Source organism: Phoxinus phoxinus (genome assembly GCF_949152265.1).
Source record: "Phoxinus phoxinus genome assembly, chromosome: 14".
Classification (NCBI taxonomy): domain Eukaryota; kingdom Metazoa; phylum Chordata; class Actinopteri; order Cypriniformes; family Leuciscidae; genus Phoxinus; species Phoxinus phoxinus.
In genome coordinates this window covers 9,041,962-9,060,711 of record NC_136889.1, presented here as the reverse complement: position 1 = coordinate 9,060,711, position 18,750 = coordinate 9,041,962, and the positions used below count along the sequence as shown (strand labels likewise).

Here is an 18,750-nt window from a genome sequence, read left to right as displayed (position 1 = left end):
GGCTGTTGCTTTACTTACATTTTGTTGTTTGTTTACCGTATTTTCCGGACTATAAGTTGCAGTTTTTTTCATAGTTTGGCTGGCCCTGCGACTTATAGTCAGGTGCGACTTATATATCAAAATTAATTCATACTGACTGAGATGAACCAAGAGAAAACATTACCATCTACAGCCGCGAGGGGGCGCTCTAGTTAGCGGAGTTGTTTAGAAGCGACACAGAGGAAGAATTCAATGGATTCAGTATTGTGGAATGAGATTGCAGGAGCTTGGTGAACTTGCTTACCGGTAACTTGTTGGACTCGCTGGCTTATGTTAATTTAACCTATTCAGCCTCCCAGTATGTTTTTTATGGTAGTATTGTGTAGCTGAATAACTGTTAATGTGTTACGTTAACATGCCAGACAATTCAGCCTGTTGTTCTGTGTGCTATTGTGTAGTTGAATAACTTGCCTTTCCAGATTAAATGTCTGTTCTTGGATTTTGTGAAATAAATTTCTGAATAAATGCGACTTAGAGTCCAGTGCGACTTATATATGTTTTTGTCTTCTTCATGACGCATTTTTTGACTGATGCGACTTATCAACGCATTCTCATCCTAGGGCGTCATATACTGACACTTTTGACATTTCGTCTACATCCAACGCACGTGGCACCCAATATGACACGCACAGAGCTTTGTTCAGTTAGGTTGGGTTTAGGTCTGGGTTAGGGTTAGACCACTAGGAGGCGCCTTCTGGCCCATATCTATCTGCATCTCATATTGACGCTAAAGGGTGCCATGTGCGTTGGATGTAGACGATATGTCAAAAGCGTCAGTATATGACGCCTACGGAGCGACTTATAGTCCGGAAAATACAGTATTTTGTTATTAAAGTTGATCATTAAAGTTGAATTTCTGAATAAATGCGACTTAGAGTCCAGTGCGACTTATATATGTTTTTGTCTTCTTCATGACGCATTTTTTGACTGATGCGACTTATCAACGCATTCTCATCCTAGGGCGTCATATACTGACACTTTTGACATTTCGTCTACATCCAACGCACGTGGCACCCAATATGACACGCACAGAGCTTTGTTCAGTTAGGTTGGGTTTAGGTCTGGGTTAGGGTTAGACCACTAGGAGGCGCCTTCTGGCCCATATCTATCTGCATCTCATATTGACGCTAAAGGGTGCCATGTGCGTTGGATGTAGACGATATGTCAAAAGCGTCAGTATATGACGCCTACGGAGCGACTTATAGTCCGGAAAATACAGTATTTTGTTATTAAAGTTGATCATTTGCCGGTTCCCGCCTCCTTCTTCCCTGAGCCTTTAACATTGCTACAGTACATGTATAGCGCAGAGAGAGAAAGAACGACAGATGGTTATTAGAATGTAAAAAAACATCCAAGAGACACTTTCAAATGCTAAGCACCCAATCAAGATAAACCGTTCAGACTGCGTGTGCCTGTGATGTGATGAAACCTGAAGTAGAAGAGAAGCAGGCGAGGAAGTGAGGAAGAGTTCAGCTGTGGCACTGGGGATATGATCAGTTCACACCTTCAGTAAATGAGAAGTGAAAGAGAGTTCAAACAGTTCACAGAGAGGAAAGAGGTCTCTGCCGTGAGTGAGAAGAGATAGAGACTCGGGGCAGGCTGGGATTACATGGCTATGCGCTTTTATTACAGGAGATAATGGTGCGATAGAGACGGGAAAGTGGAAAAGGGAAGATTTGTGGATGTGTTTACAAATTGTGTGAAGGCTGCACCAAAATGATCAAACATGAATTCATTCTCCAAAGAAATTTATGTATTTTTTTATCATCTTCAGACAGTGTAGACTGACCCACAGGAACAAAAATTATTACTCAGACTTTGCCCTTTGACCCCATTTAGAGTTTTAACCCTATCATGCCTATCATATTTCATACTGAACATTCTAAGGCCTCTCAAAACCTTGCTGATAAACCTGTTGGTTTTCTATCTAGTTCTTCTATACATGTGTACTGTAAGTTTTAAAAACATTTGCACCCACAATAAAAACTTTGATTATAAAACTACAAATTTAAATATCATCTTACTTTAAGAGATATATATATATATTGACAACTGATATGTATGCATAATATGTAAGTAAACTGCTATATTGTCATAAAGATCTCATTGATTTACATAACAAGCTTTCAGAATCAAAACTTTTGACACTTGGCCATTGTCTAAAGGTTCAATAAAAGGTTTAATATATATATATATATATATATATATATATATATATATATATATATATATATATATATATATATATATATTTATTTATTTTTTATCACTATTATTCATGTCAGGCTTTACTGGGTTAAAATCAGTTTCAGGCGATCTAAAAGTTTTTTTGATCTTTAGAAAGTTTTTTTTTTTTTTTGGTAACACTTTATTTTACAGTGTCCTTGTTACACGTTAGTTCCTATAGTAATTACTATAAATTGTGCATAATTGCATGTAACTAACCACACCCTAATCCTAACCCACATGCAATTATTATTACTCAGTACTCACTTAATACAAACACATTAAAATAAAGTGTAACCTTTTTGTTGTTGTTGTTGCATGTAGTAACACATAAATGAAAGACTGTTCACATTTACAAAACTGCAATTTTCCAAACTTTCAGACACTGTTCCTCCTATATACTCACGTCACGGTTGGCCTTAACTTACTGGACAGCCGTTTAGTTGAGTGTCTTTTCTTTTGCGCCAAGGCTATTGGTAACTATGGCAACCTCACCCTCTCATTGTCACCAGGACTTAAGGCTTGAAAACAATGTACGCTGTTATAAAAGGTGTTTGTGTGCGTGTGTGTGTGCGTGTGTCAGTGATAGATGAAGTGCAGCGTGCTTTGCAGATATATGACTCTGTGTCTGACTGCACTACAGACCTGCCACTGTTTCAGCGGCAAACATTTCACTCCCAACTTCCTACAGACAGCGAGAGAGAAAGGGAGAAAAGAGAGGAAGAGGCAGGGAGGAAGAGAAAGAGACAGATTGGGCAGGAGTGCTTTTAAAACTAACACCACACAAAGAGCTAATTCAGAAGCCGGCCTGCACCTGCCTCCATACACTGTACAGACGCACACGCTCTCACAGTAAAACTTTACACAGACAAGAATGCCTTGTCATTGCATCTTTGTGTTTTCATGCTCAAATGGGCACATTAGCCACAAGGCTTTGCTTCTTGAATCACACAAGCATACTAAAAACTAACCCTAAGAAAGTAAACTTAGAAAGAACTTTAAAGAATTGGAAGTCGACATGAAATACTTTTGGGAAGTTCGATGTGAAATGCTAACTCTCAAACTATTATAAAGCATTTTTAATTTTTTTTTTTTATTATTTCAATGAAATGTGTGTACTATATTTTAGTTTGATAATGGGTTTTTTATATTTTTAAGGGATTTTATGGTTCTAATATATATTTATGCAGTTGTTCTAATCCATTTATTCACTTGACCAACTCTTTAAACTGCCATAAATCTTGAATGCTTTGGAGCACAGACTTACATTTGGTCTCTTTTCAAAGGCGACATGTGGCAGATTATTGCTTAAAAAATTTGTTTTAAAGTGAACTTGAAAAAGTTATAAAAATGTACATTTATTGTTATGAAAAATGCACAAAAATACCATTTTACATTTGTATATGAAATATATATTTTCAAAACACACGTTGTACTCTAAAACTGTAAGAAAAGGAAAGCCATTCATCTAAAGCTGTGTTCCAAATTTAAAGCAACACTTTAAAATTTAAAAGCAGCTTCTGTGAAATGTAAATTGAAAGAAATTTTAAAGGGATAGTTCAAATGAAAATTCTGTTATTTACTCATGAGTAAATGATAACCGAATTTTCATTTGAACTATCACTTTAAAATTTCTTTCAATTTACATTTCATAAAAGCTGCTTTTAATTATTTTTTTTTAATTTGTATTGAATTGAGCATGAATTTCTTTCTTCTGCTGAACAAAAAAAGTAGATATTTTGAAGAATATGATTAACTAAACAGTTGATGGGCCCGATTGACTTCCATATCATGGGGGAAAAAATACCATGGAAGTCAATGGGGCCCATCAACTCTTTGGTTTCCAACATTGTTAAAAATATCTTCTGAGTTCAGCGGAGGAAATAAATTTATACAGGTTTGGAACAACTTCAGGGAGACTGTAAATGATGACAGAATTTTCATTTTTGGGTGAACTATCCCTTTAAAATTATACCTCAAGACCATTTAAAATTGAAATATCAAAGACAAACAGTGGTTTGCATTAAAAAAAAAAGAAAAAAAAAGAAAAACGTTATCAAGTACAGGACCACAGGTACCATTTTCCTTTATACATTCATGCAAATTAAATTTTCCAAGTGTGTATTTTATTTTATTTATTTACATCCATACACAATAGCTCACATCATTCACTGTGGATTTGCATCTCTCAAGACTAAACAAACCGAATGAGCCTGTCAACATATCCACACAACAAACAACACCCTCTGCCAATCTATACACACTTTGTTATCCCTCACAAACACTGTAGTAGCACATTTTCACACAAACAAGAGGCCAGAGGTCTGTTTGTGGGGCAGTTTACAGGGTGGAGGAGTCTGAGGAGAGCCTTTTAAGAGCGAGAGAAAGAAAAAGAGGGCAGCCAACAGGACGGGGGCTTACACCACCCTGTGTGCCAGGCTGTTTGGCAGCTCGTGTGCACTTTTTCAGGTGGCATCTGTAGTAAAACTTCCAGCCACACCAACACACACACTCACAATGCAGCATGTGAACGTCTGGTATGGTACGACACTTGAAGCTTCCAGCTTTGAGCTCTGTGTGTGGAGACTCATAGCGCCTTCCTCTGGTAGTATTGAACATCACACAGTGCACCAGTGCAGATGTTGTGGAGGCATAATAATTATGGGTTCTCTAATATGATGATTTAGAGCATGGGACCCATGGTTTGGCTTTGTATATTATAATAATATAATTATAAAATGTATAATAAATCACATAAAGAATCATTCACTAACGCTGCTGAACAGTATTAAATAGCAGTCCCTAGTTTTTGTTAATACAAAAAGGTTGAGCCACCACGGTTATTAAAAATAGAGAAAATAACTAAAAGAAGTGAAACTACAGTTAAATTCACAAGCTTGAACTGTTAACCCTCTCGTTCTCTTCACATGTCAGTCAAAAAAATAATGCATTTTTTGTACTAGCCTATTTCAATTAAATGAATGTGCTTTATTTTAGTTTGATAATGTTTTTTATTTAATATTTTGCATTTTAGGGGATTTTAGGGAACTAAATCATATTTATGCAGTAGGTATAATCTACCGGTATTCACTTTTTTACACAGTTGTGTACTTTTTACTTACTATTTCACAACGTAACTACAACGTTGCATGGTTGTAGTTTCATTCGCTCTCGTAATTTCCGTGCCGCAAACACAGTATACTAGGCTATACGTCTGACAGGACAAGACAGGACATTTAGTTTTTTCTGAGGTGAGAGAGTTTTTATTTTGTAGCAAGATACGAAAATAACGCTAGAACAATGACACTGAAAACAGCAAATACTGAATCAGGACGTGTTTTTATCAGACACTCTTTTCTTAAACTGCGTCTGACGGAAGAACCAACAGCTTTCACTCACGTATTTCAAAATAAAAGCCTTGCAAAAATAATACGCTTTTTTCTGCTTTGACTTCACACTCCACGACGCTGTCAAAATGGTAGGCTATTGCTACCCACCGGTTGAGAAACACTGGTTTGGAGAAACAAATGAGATAAAAAACGGACTAACAACTGCAGTGCAGTAGCCTACAGGCCAATTGCTGAAAGATGTGAGGTCGGGACGGGCCTATAAGAAGAACAGCTATGAAACAGCCTGACCTCATCTCAACCCCTGCACTGGGAAAACAATCTGTATTTCACAAATCTGCTCCAGGTTGTTGAGCTTATGGCCCATTTGACTTGACACACAGAAGCGCATTACAGGATGGTGAGAGGTGGACAAGAGGTTGCTTGTGATGCAGAAGTGTCCCCTGCCCTCGCGCTGTATGCTCTTATTGACACTGCTATGAGAACACACACACACACAAAGCATTCAGCCCTGTTTACCTTGTGTGTTTCTGAGGATTTATTTAGACTTGAGATGTTTTTAGCTTAGCCAAGCAAACCACTGGTATTTCCTTCACATGTCTCAGCCATACACATGCCCCTGTGTGTGTTTATATTAAAGACATACTGTAGTTAGCTCTCTGTGGGTTATCTGGCCTGTGTAGAACGATGCGGCTGCTTGTAAGGGCATTCATTAGAACCAGATCCAAAGTCACTCTTGTTCAGAACTGGTTTCAGTTCAAGAATAGACACAACGAATTTTGCCACAATAGCAAAAACTGAGCTGAACAACAACAAAACGTTTTTGTCAGGTAACCTAAAAATGTGCTTTTTAAATAGCCTATCTCAACAATATTTTATTAATTTTTATTTACATGACTGAATCATCAAAAGCTCTGTAACAACTGCACATTTTCACTCTATAACAAACTAAAAAATAAGAACTTATAAACATATTATTATGAATAATAATAATTAGTTTATTAATATTTTTTTATAATAATTTGTAATAATTATTACCTGCTATATAGCTTAATGTTTATTTTGCATGCAGCATTAATGTATTATAACAATGATGAGACAGTTATTTAATTATTTATATAGGCTACTATTTTATAAAAAAAAAAAAAAGCTAAATGATTAGTAAATATTTTTCATAATTTAGCATGTCAGACTGCATGTCAACTTCCAAAAGTATTTCATGTTGTTTACACATATATGTATAGTAAATTAATAAATAAAAAGAAATGGTCTGTTATTACAGATAGCATAAAATATTTGAATAAGACGAATCTCATTATTTTTCAGTATTTTTTTATTTTTTATTTTTTTAACTGATTTTATTAATTTGAGCCCTGCTGGTGGTATACCTGAGACAAAACCAGTTGGGAAACACTTGTCTATATCATCTCGCATTCATTTTGTGTTCTTCAGAAAATAAAAACAGAATTTCTCTAGAATAAAATGAGCACAGAACATGACAGGAATAGTGACCAGGGTATAAATGGGCCTTTATCTCAATAACTTAAACTGGGATGGAAAGCAGAGCAGAAACAAAGAAAAAAGAGAGAAAGACTGACACTGTATTGTAAATGAGAAGCACAGAGTATATCTACCTCCATCTGTCTCTGTCACCGCACTCCAAGAAGAGGGGAGCGCAGCCGCTTTCACACGCTTTTTTCCCTTCTCGCCTGTTCCTGTCTAAGCCTCACACTCCTCTCATTTCTCATGTCTTTTGCTCTGTCACCAAGGTGCAGGAGCCTGAGGTGAACTCATAATGAGCTTGTGAAACTCACTTTGCCTATTGTTTTCCTGGACTGACGCACACACACACAGCCTCTCCTTCAGTTGGGTTTCCTCTCAATGTACAGGCAACAGCAGGCCTTGATCTTTACTCGGCAGTAGTAGCGCTGTGACAGCATGTCTCACATAGAAGACCCACTAATGATGCCAGCGCTCATGTGCACATACATATGAATTATGGATTTCCTTCCCATATTGCTATTTGAACGTATTGTCAAATTCCCATTTAGAGAACTAGTATCAGGAGGATGCATTTTATATAGAATTTATATTGCATGGCTAATTCTAAGGAAACTGTGCCATTCGTGTTCCAATTGTGTATTCCAATTTAAACATTATTACAACAATTTTAAAATATTTACCTGGCAACTCACTGAAATGAGGTGATAAAATTACTAACTGAACTAAACTACTTTAAAATAAAAAATAGTAATAAAAAACAATATAAATTACAAAATAAAAACATAACACAATTATTACAATTAAAATGAAAACTGAAAGTATAAAAATAAAGGCTAATTAAAAGTATTATTAAAAACTATAATAGTGGTTTAATAATACTAATGTCTTACTGTTAATATAATTAATATAATATTTGAGTAGCATGTAATGTAAAAGGAATGTTACATCTCAATGAGAACATTTTAAATTAATTTAGAATAAAACAAAATCATTCAATAGTAGGTACTTTGGTCTTGAGGTAGGGAAAAGTTCAGCTGTAACTTGTTTTAAGAGAAAAAAAATACCACTAAAGTGTATAGATTGTGTCTTTATATAGACACTCTTTTATGTTCCAATAGTTTCAGAAAGCCATGAATGAATAATTACATTTTAATTTTCACATATTTATATAGCTCTACTGAATATGCCAGCTAAATCTTTTGATGATGGTACTGACATATTTTCTTAAAATATAGCCTACATTTGCAGTGCAATAACTACAAGGACATTTGCCATGTTTCTGAATGGATCTAGCCCCATCTAGCGGTGAAATAAATCGTGGACAACACGACGGGATGGGCATCTGAAAACTTGATATTTACCGTCTACTTCACTACAGTGGCTTCGCTAGACCCTTTTGTTCCAGGGCACAAAAAATGAGTAGCAACTAATTATATATAGGCGATGTGTCTTTGATTCAACGATAGATGTAAAATAATAGCTCTAAAAAATGCTGGGTTGTTTCAACACAATTTTGGGTAAAATATGGACAAACCCAAATGTTGGGTTAAAAATCTAATGTAAAAATTTAACCCAACGGCTGGGTTTGTCCATATTTGACCCACAATTGGGTTGAAACAACCCAGCATTTTTTAGAGTGTATCACAAGTAGCACGGGTTTATTTGTGGTAATAGCCAACAATACATTATATGGGTCAAAATTAACGATTTTTTTCTTGTATGCAAAAAATCATTAGGATATTAAGTAGGCTAAAGATCATGTTCCATGAAGATATTTTGTAAATTTCCAACCTTAAATATATGTAAAACATTTATTTTTGTGAGTGAATGCAGCACACTCGCAAACATAAATGGACAACATTAAAGGCGATTTTAGCAATGTTTCGTTTTTTTTGCACCCTCAGATTCCAGATTTTCAATAGTTAGGCTAAATCTCGGCCAAATATTGTCCTATCCTAACAAACCATAGGTACATCAAAGGAAAACTTATTTAATCAGTTCTCAGGTAGTATCTACATTTTTTTTTTTAAACCCATGTGACTGGTTTTGTGGTCCAGGGTCACTGGATCAGTTCTCTGCGCAGGTTTCAATTTCAATTGAAACGTCATCATGCGAGTATAGCCTCTCGCTGCAATGAAAAAACACGCAGCCTACCAGCAGTGCGTCACTAATCCACTTTCAACACTAGGTGGCGCAGGGATACAGGCATCATGGCATGCCTGTCTATGTGATAGATGGAGAAAGAAACTATACAACAACAAAAACCTAGCTGAGAATATTTCAGGCCTGCATCTGAATCTGAATCTATCTATCTATCTATCTATCTATCTATCACAAAATAGTCTGAGGTCAAAGGTGAAACTCGAAAAATTAGAATATCGTGCAAAAGTTCATTTATTTCAGTAATTCAACTTGAAAGGTGAACCTAATATATTATATAGACTCATTACATGCAAAGTGAGATATTTCAAGCCTTTATCTGTTATCATTTTGATGATTATGGCTTACAGCTTATGAAACCCCCAAATTAAAAATTAGAATATTGTGAAAAGATTTTCATAAACTGTAAGCCATAATCATCAAATTATAACAAATAAAGGCTTGAAATATCTCACTTTGCATGTTGAGTCTATGTAATATATTAGGTTCACCTTTTAAGTTGAATTACTGAAATAATTGAACTTTTCTAAAGTTAACATTTTTCTGATATTCTTATTTTTCTAGTTTCACCTGTGTAATTCGATAATAGCTACCACAGACCCATAGGGGTCAGGACAATGTGATGATTTGTTAATCTATGATATTCAGTTGTCTGTAATTATGAAGGTTTTGGATTTCGCAGAAAAATTATTCTTGTTAAAATGATTGTGAAAACTACTTGTTGAATTATAGAAAAAAGAAAAAGAAAAAAAGAAAAAAGAACCCATGTTTTACGAGGTGCCCTCTCAGACCAGAAACTGGTAGTGTGAAGAAATCAAAGAATTAAACCAGTTGAAATAAAGAACATTTCGATTATTATTTATAGCCTATAAAACTGTGACATTTTGACGCTCAGTGTTGCCCCAAAACATAAGACAATTTCAAAAATGGGAACTGATTAGTAAATAAAATATTGGCTGCAAAGCAGATTTTATATTGAAGCCTTCATAATTGTATTTAAGCAGCGTGTAGCAAATTTAGTTTAATTGTACTTACAGTAACTTCACATAACATATGTTAAAATTATGAATTCATATTTTATTAATGAAACCAACTTTTTGTCACGGATAGAGACCTTTTAGAAAACGATTTAGTTAAACAGTGAAACTGTACAGACCTGGAACTTTTACATAGTAGGCCAGTTAACTCGTAAATTCAGTCAAACTTCAACAATTGGTAATAATAACAACAACAACACTAATAAGATACTTCAGAAAATATCTGATTATTTAATGTATGTGATGATCATTAGTTTATTGGCTGTAAATAGCTAACTTATGCAGGTAAAATAAGTATAACAATTGTAAAAGTGTTACTACTATGTTTTTTTTGTTTTGTTTTTCCAAATCAGCTGAGATTTCAAAAAGAAAGACAACAAGAACCAGGAATACTCTGTTTAAAACTTTATGCTAAATGTATGTATATATGCTATTATTTTGAGACTCCCAGATTAGCCTAAATTCGTTTTTCTCAATTTTACCAAGCCTGTAGCTAGTCTCTCTCTCTCCCTCTCTCTCTCTCTCTCTCTCTCTCTCTTTCTCTCTCTCTCTCTCTCTGTTTATGAATGATTTAAATCATCTCCCTGCAATCCCAATCTATATGCCACGCCTACTTCGAGGAGATTGTCATCTATTGGCTGAAGGAGTCAAGAATACAAGATTAGACACCGTATTTGCCGCACTTGGGTGTATATATGACCAAATTTAGCTCACAAAAAGCAGACACTTGTTGTTTTTAACCTGACCAGTCAGAGATACTATTGTGCGTTACTGTGAGAGCGTGAGCTCCAGAGAGACACATTTGCCTTGTAGGCACTGGAGATATGAACACCATCGACGCGCAGATCCATAACAATAGTAACGCTGCTGTCAACCCTCTCCAGCAACTGCCAAAAAGCGCGCACGAGACCCCGGATATGGCTGTGTACTGTGACAACTTCAGTGTTTACCACCAACAGAGTCTACCTGCGACGCAGCGACCAACTGGCTACGGCCTGGGGGACTACGCGACCCCAAACCCATACCTGTGGCTCAATGGACCTAGTGTCAACTCCTCTTCGTCTTACATACATGGCAACAACAGCCCCTCATTCATTCCCCCGGCTTACGGCTCTCAGAGGCAATATCTCTCTAACTCCTCTGGGTTCGCCGGTCCGGACCTAGGCTGGCTCTCCATTGCGAGCCAAGAGGAACTTTTAAAGCTCGTGCGCCCGCCTTACTCGTACTCGGCTCTGATAGCCATGGCAATACAGAACGCGCACGAGAAGAAGTTAACTTTGAGCCAGATATATCAATATGTGGCGGAAAATTTCCCGTTTTATAAGAAGAGTAAAGCGGGATGGCAGAACTCCATCAGACACAATCTTTCCCTGAATGACTGCTTTAAAAAAGTGCCGCGTGACGAAGACGACCCAGGTGAGTGATGCTCGTGCACCTTTGCATAGTAGCCTAACTGTGATATAGAGACAATGACGTGATAGTAATTTTAGTCCAGATATTTTAAGTTATTAGGCTACAAAAAAAACGCAACTATAGTTTAAAATGACTTGAGAACACTTAGCTTACCGCATAGGCAACTTCTATTTATTTCTGAATTAAAAGTCATACATGTCCAGAGATTGAAAATGTATTAAATAAATAAGTAAATAAATGAATAGCCTACATAAACAAATTAAAATGGATCCTTGGAAAGTGGAGTGTAAATAGATTATTTGAGAAAAAGATAAAGCATTATCTTCCATTAGTCATTTCATTATTGTCATCATAAAGTAAAAAATAATGTTACTTACTGTGTATATGTATATATATATATTTATACAGGCCTATATATATTGTCTGCCGAATCAAAATAATTTTGTTGTAATGTGACCCCTAAAAAGCAAATACATCTTGAAAAAGACTTCACAAGGCACATTTTTATCAAGTGGAATAACCCTAATGGTGCGTTCACACCGGACGCGAATAGCGCGTCAGGCGCGAGTCATTTCAATGTTAAGTCAATGCAAAGACGCGTTACGCGCGTAAAACGCGTGTAACGCGTCTTTGCATTGACTTAACATTGAAATCACTCGCGCCTGACGCGCTATTCGCGTCCGGTGTGTGGGTGCAGTTAGAAAAAGTCTTGATATTAATTAAATATACCCCATATATCAAGACGTTGAATTTATATAGGCCTTAGTAAAATAATTTACAAAAAAATAAATAAAGACCTTGTTTAAAAAAAAAACATTATTTGGACAATATTATTTAAGACGTGTACACTCAGGTGTATTCAATGTGCAAGGGACGTAGCCTATTGTATTGTTTTGATTATTATGCTTGACATTTTTAAATTATTGAATCATAAAATCAAAATTTAGGCTATAATAAAAACATTTTATAAACATTGTTCACAAATGAAACCGATATTAATACACAGATTACACATGATTCCCCCCTTAATCATCTTGGACAATCTTTTTAGTCATTGACCCAATAATGTAATTTTAAAAACTTTTAACTGAAATTAATGGAATTTCACAGTAAATAACTTGCGCATGAAAAGTTGCCAAATTTGGGCCCTAATATACCAACTATCCATCTTGCTTGAAGGGAAAGGAAACTACTGGACTCTTGACCCCAACTGTGAAAAGATGTTTGACAACGGGAACTTTCGTCGAAAAAGGAAGCGCAGATCTGATTCCAGCACAGGTGCTGCCAGCAACACAAAACCGGAGGATGATCGACAGCTCGCAGGGATCAAACCCACCGTCAGCCCTCACCACACCGGACCCGCATCTCCTGACACTGATGCGGCCAGTGACAGTCACAAAGCCGCGTCTCCTGCAGGCCTCGCGAGCGCTCCTTGCTTCAACAATTTCTTCAACAGCATGTCTGCCTTAAGCTCGTCTTCGGCTCCGACAAGCAGACAGGGCTCTCTGGGGCTGGTAAACGAACTTTCCAGCCGAAACATCAGCGCTTTGAGCCAGTACCATGGCAGCTCGGCACCTGAGGCAGGTGGAGCGGGTGAACTCCAGGACAGTGTGCACGTGAACCGTGGAATGTACTATAACTCTTTTACTACTGGCGGCCAGAGCGCGCAGTTCAACGGACACTTCTACAACAGCTTCAGCGTGAACAGTCTTATTTACCCTCGAGACGGAACGGAGTTATAAATCTATCAGGCTCGTGAATATATGCGTATGTTTTCTAATAAGAAAAAAAAAAAGATTTATTTTTTCAACACGCTGCTGAAATGCAACATGCCTTAGAAGCAGATAACATTCATTTAAATGCGACATTTACACACTGACATCCATCAAATGAGTGAAATCCCGATGTATTAGTGCTCGAAACACATTTTATTCTGTGAAAAATCTACTTACTTCTACATTGGATTCCTTTATGTCTTAACAGAGATTTCCATATTATGTGCCATTGTTTTCTATCATGCACTATTCAAATGGACTTATCTTTATAGTTTGAATTTATAATAGTCTTTTTAGTAGTAGTTTGATGGAGGGAGTTCCTTGGTATCCATGATTGCCAAGATTCAGTATTGTCAAGTTTTGAAAAAGTTTAGTCTTATTATTGTTTTGTTTTGGGCTTATTTTTGTAAATGCAGTTGTTTTGTTTTATACACGTTTTAAACTATTTATATTAAGTTATGTAACTTGCAGTTTGTCCTTTATGGAAATAAATATGTGGTCTGGTAAGCTGTGGGTAAAGTGAAAGTTTTACCTGTAAAGTGATAAGTGAATTATCGAATGTCATCATGCCACTAACTCACTTGATTTTTAAATGATGTTTCATAGCTGATGATCTTTACACAGATAAAAGTCACTACATTTATTTTTCAAAATTTATGTAAAATATTAAGTTTCAAAGGAAATAAAGAATTAAATTTCCAAATCGAAAAATTCTGTTAATTTATTTATATTGTTTTCCCCTCAAACACAATTTTTTTTTATATGAATTTACAAACCTATGCTCGATAAAGGCAGCATTATTTTAATACAAGCATTCAAATGTCTAAGAAACAAATAGGCAAACGTGAAACATTTTGAATCATTCAAATATTGAAGAATCCAAAATGTTTCACATTTGCATATTTGTATGCGTAAACAATGACTGCATCTCTATATATCAAAACCCTGCAATATGGTTGACTCCTTCAGAATTATTTTAAATAGTGGGAGTATGACCATGTCTTGTTCTATTAGATGAAAAAAAAAGTGTTTTCTTATGCTTATCACAAGAACCGAATAGGTCAATACAAAATAACCCTCTGTTGTTGCACAATACACAGTTTCAAATCTCTGAGACTGTCTGGTTATGTAATATTAGCATCATCATACTGACTGCCCTGTGCAGACCTCAGAAGTATTTCTACACTAAGTTTCTGGGACAATACAGTATGAGAGCCTTAGTCATCTCTGAAGAAAACAGAAAGATGCACACACAGCAAAGCTGCGTTTCGGTCTATTTCAAAGTTCACAGACACAATACCACTATTGTTCTGTGTGTACCAGAACAGCTCTTACTGTATGTCTGTGTGCTAAAAATACCTAATTTGATTACATCTCTCTAAGTATAATGCTATTTTTGTCATTGACATATTTATGATTTTATTTTTTAAATCTTTAATCTACCAAGACAACTTATAGAAGTTTTGATGGCAGTAAAGCGCACTGAAGTGAGATGAATTAAAAGGGGTTGCCCGCCTCCTTTTGTCCTCTCTTCATTAGAACTGTCTGAGTAAAAGCGGGACAGACCCAAGTGCTTGTTTAGAGATTAAGGGGAGGGAAAAAACTCCCATTGAGAAATTCCCTCAGTAAGCAGGGCAGTGCCACCCAGGAGGAGATGGAGAGGTGTAGATTTGGGTGGAGGCAAGTCAGCTTCAGGTAAAGAGAAACAGAATGAGAGCGCAAATTATTTTCTGCATTTCAATATTGAATACACACACACAAACAAACACACACACACACACACACACACACACACACACACACACACACACACACACACACACACACACACACACACACACACACACACACACACACACACACACACACAAATAGCTACAGTTTTACATGTTGTCAACTCGCCAAACACAGTGGTCCTTACCACATCAGATGAAGCCACAGTAATAATTAGAGCTAGTGGGGGCAGGAGCTTATTTAGCATCTCTGAGTCGCCATATTTACTCAGACACCACGCAAGGCTGCTTTTTTTCTCTAAGCACTTTACCCCACTGCCAAATATGACGTTGTCAATTAGTCGGGGCCTGACACTTTGCGCTTACTTAGCGCCATCATCAGGCAATCACAATCATCAGGCAATCACCAGCCCCCACCAACACCCTGTGTGCTCATCTCTATCTGCCTGCCTGAAAAATCTTTGTTTTTCAGTACAGATGAACTGAACTGTACTTAAAGACAGAGCCTTATCAGAGACAACAGCTATAAAGTAGAGGCCAAGTATAGGTTTTTTTTTTTTTGGTCGTTTTATGAATGGAAAATTTGAATCCCATCACAAGCACAAATGTGGCTGGGAATGACTATCTCCAACTGTCAAGCATCTACCAAAATTGGGGTACAAAAGTTGGAGCCTGTTTCATGTCTTCGTTTTCATCACAGAGTCTTTTATTGATCTTATACGGAGCCCTGCATATGACATACGGTGGATATTATGTCCAGAAATTAGGAATTTGTTCCCACAACTTAATTTCTTCCCTCCTTAAATTAAGTTAGCTAAATTAAAACAAGATAATTAAGGCCACATTTTAACTAAAATGAGGGAAGAATTCAAACAAATTCTTAATTAGTGGCCCTGTACTTAAGGGCTTTCATATGATCTTCATATGATCATCATATGATGTTTTTTCTGTTCAAGGCAGATCAAATTAAATGAACTAAAAAAATGTATCACTAATTGTCTGGTTTTGAAAATCAGGAAATCATGATTACAAATGGTGTGACCAGTCAAAATGGAAGCCTGTTATGAGTAATTTGTCAAAGAGTCAATGAAACAATAGGTTATCTTCATAATGTACATTTAAATACACACACACACACACACACGCACACACTCACGCGCACACACACACGCGCACACACCCACACGCACACACACGTGCGCGCACACACACACACACACACACACACGCGTGTTGGTTGTTTTATGAGGACTTTCCATATAGCCATAATGATTTACTATACAAACTGTATATTCTATCCCATGTACTCCATCCCATAATTTATCCTATATCCCATGATATTTGGTCCCCATAATGTACCTGAACCACACACACACACACACACACACACACACACACACACACACACACACACACACAGAGAGAGAGAGAGAGAGAGAGAAAGAGAGAGAGAGAGAGAGAGAGAGAGAGAGAGAGAGAGAGAGAGAGAGAGAGAGAGAGAGAGAGAGAGAGAGAGAGAGAGAGAGAGAGAGAGAGGGGCTTCTTTCAATATGTTGCCATCAAGCAATGGCCTTAATTAATTTCATTATTTCATTTTGCAGAACTACACTCCATACATAAACATGACAATCAAATGAGTATTTGTGACATTATTAGTCGAAAGCTATACATTTCCCACCGCCACACAGGCCTAAATGCTAAAATGAGGTACAACTGATGTACATCTCAGAAAAAAATATACTAAAAAATAATAAATTAAAAAATAATAAAATACTAGCACACTCTGTGAAACTTGTGTGATGATGAATGAGACATGTTCTCTTGCACTTGTGATCGAGATACATGTTTAAGAGTGTAGGATGTCTGACTGTGTGTGCTGAGCTGCGGTGTTTCTCTAGTCTACTGTAAACGAGCTGATACATGTCTGGGAGGTGAGAAATATGAGGGCTTTAGAGTGAGTGATTAAGGACTGTAATTAAAGTATTACATCGCTTTCCTAGTGCTAAGCTGAGAGAAACAGCCCACCTCAGCTCTCCTCTAACACACTGTCTGGATCTGAGACAAACCTTCACACACAACCAGTTTTTCTCATGCTCCCCCCTGAGATACATTCAGGTGCAGAACCAAATTTCATGTTACCGAGGTCATTGTACACTGTATTTTAAGCAAAACGTGTTTTTATGACACCGAATATCTCAAATGAAGACATGAAACACATAAGTGGCTAACATTAATTGTGATTGATACTTCACTGGAACAATGGCTACAGCTTATGCCATTTTAGAGATGAACTCTCACCAGTGTCCATATCCTTTAGTAAACAGCATCACAAAGAAGGCTTGCTCACAATTGAGCTGTTTTTATCATTTTTCAGACTGTGTATTTTGAAGTTTTAGTCTAAAAGGCCCCCCTACTGATAGAGAAGAAAAGGGAAAATAGCTCTCAGCAGGAAGCGTTTAAGTGTATGTGTGTGAAGCAGTGTGTATGTCTGTCCCGTCGGTGTGTGTGTATCTACGGGGCCCCAGTTAAGTGGTTGCGTTACCTCTCATGTGGAGCAGGCGAGTCGGGGGCGAGTCAGGGCGGGTCAGCGGTGGCTAAGGTGTCCATCATTATTTTTACGCCTGTCGGATCCCATGAGGTCGCCCGGCAAAACGGTCAGTGCTTGGGTTGTGGGGTGGGGGTGGGGGCGGGGGGTCGGGGGGGTGGAGTCAGACACACTCAGCGGCTCTTGCGCACAGAGGATTATGATCAACAAAGCAGATCCCACACCTGCAGGGGAGGAAGGGGGGCACTTGTTGCAGTGGGGGGGAAATCTACAGCCCATCTCTAGGGAAAAATGGACATTACATGAATCCTTCTTTTACACTTAAACAGTTGAACAATTGAAGATCACCACCGGCCTGAACCCTTGACACAAGGCAGGATGGATCCATGCTTTCATGTCGTCTATGCCAAATTCTGACCCTACCATCTGAATGTCGCAGCAGAAATCGAGACTCAACGTTTTTCCAATCTTCTATTGACCAATTTTGGTGAGCCCGTGTGAATAGTAGCCTCGGTTTCCAGTCCTTGACAGGAGTGGCACCTGGTGTGTCTTCTGCGGCTGTAGCCCATCTACTTCAAGATTCAACGTGTTGTGTGTTCATACTGTTGTCTTTCTGTCAGCTCAAACCAGTCTGGCCCTAGAGACGGTTGTGCGTGAAAATCCCAGTAGATCAGCAGTTTCTGCAATACTCAGACCAGCCCGTCTGGCACCAACAACCATGCCATGATCAAAGTCACTTAAATCACCTTTCTCATTTTGAAATTCAGTATATCGTACTTGGTGAGTTGCTGCCATGTGATTGGCTGATTAGGTATTTGTTTTAATAAGGACTTGAACTGCACCTAATAAGTGTATAAAGTCACAGTGTAAGTTATAAAGCCGCAGTTGTTAGATTTTGTGAGATACTGTAAAAGTCGAAATTGGGAGGTGAGATTAAAAAAAGTCCCATTATGAGATAAAACTTCTCATTGT

General features: G+C 37.3%; 1 protein-coding gene across 1 annotated transcript; it reads left to right on the top strand.

Annotated features, from left to right (window-relative positions):
* Positions 1 to 10,993: 10,993 nt before the first annotated feature.
* On the top strand, positions 10,994 to 14,200 carry foxi2 (forkhead box I2). The gene is made up of 2 exons (XM_079635560.1): positions 10,994 to 11,728; positions 12,905 to 14,200. Exons 1-2 carry the CDS (start codon positions 11,137 to 11,139, stop codon positions 13,465 to 13,467), a joined length of 1,155 nt encoding a protein of 384 aa, XP_079491686.1. The 5' UTR covers positions 10,994 to 11,136; the 3' UTR covers positions 13,468 to 14,200.
* The last annotated feature ends 4,550 nt before the right edge of the window (positions 14,201 to 18,750 follow it).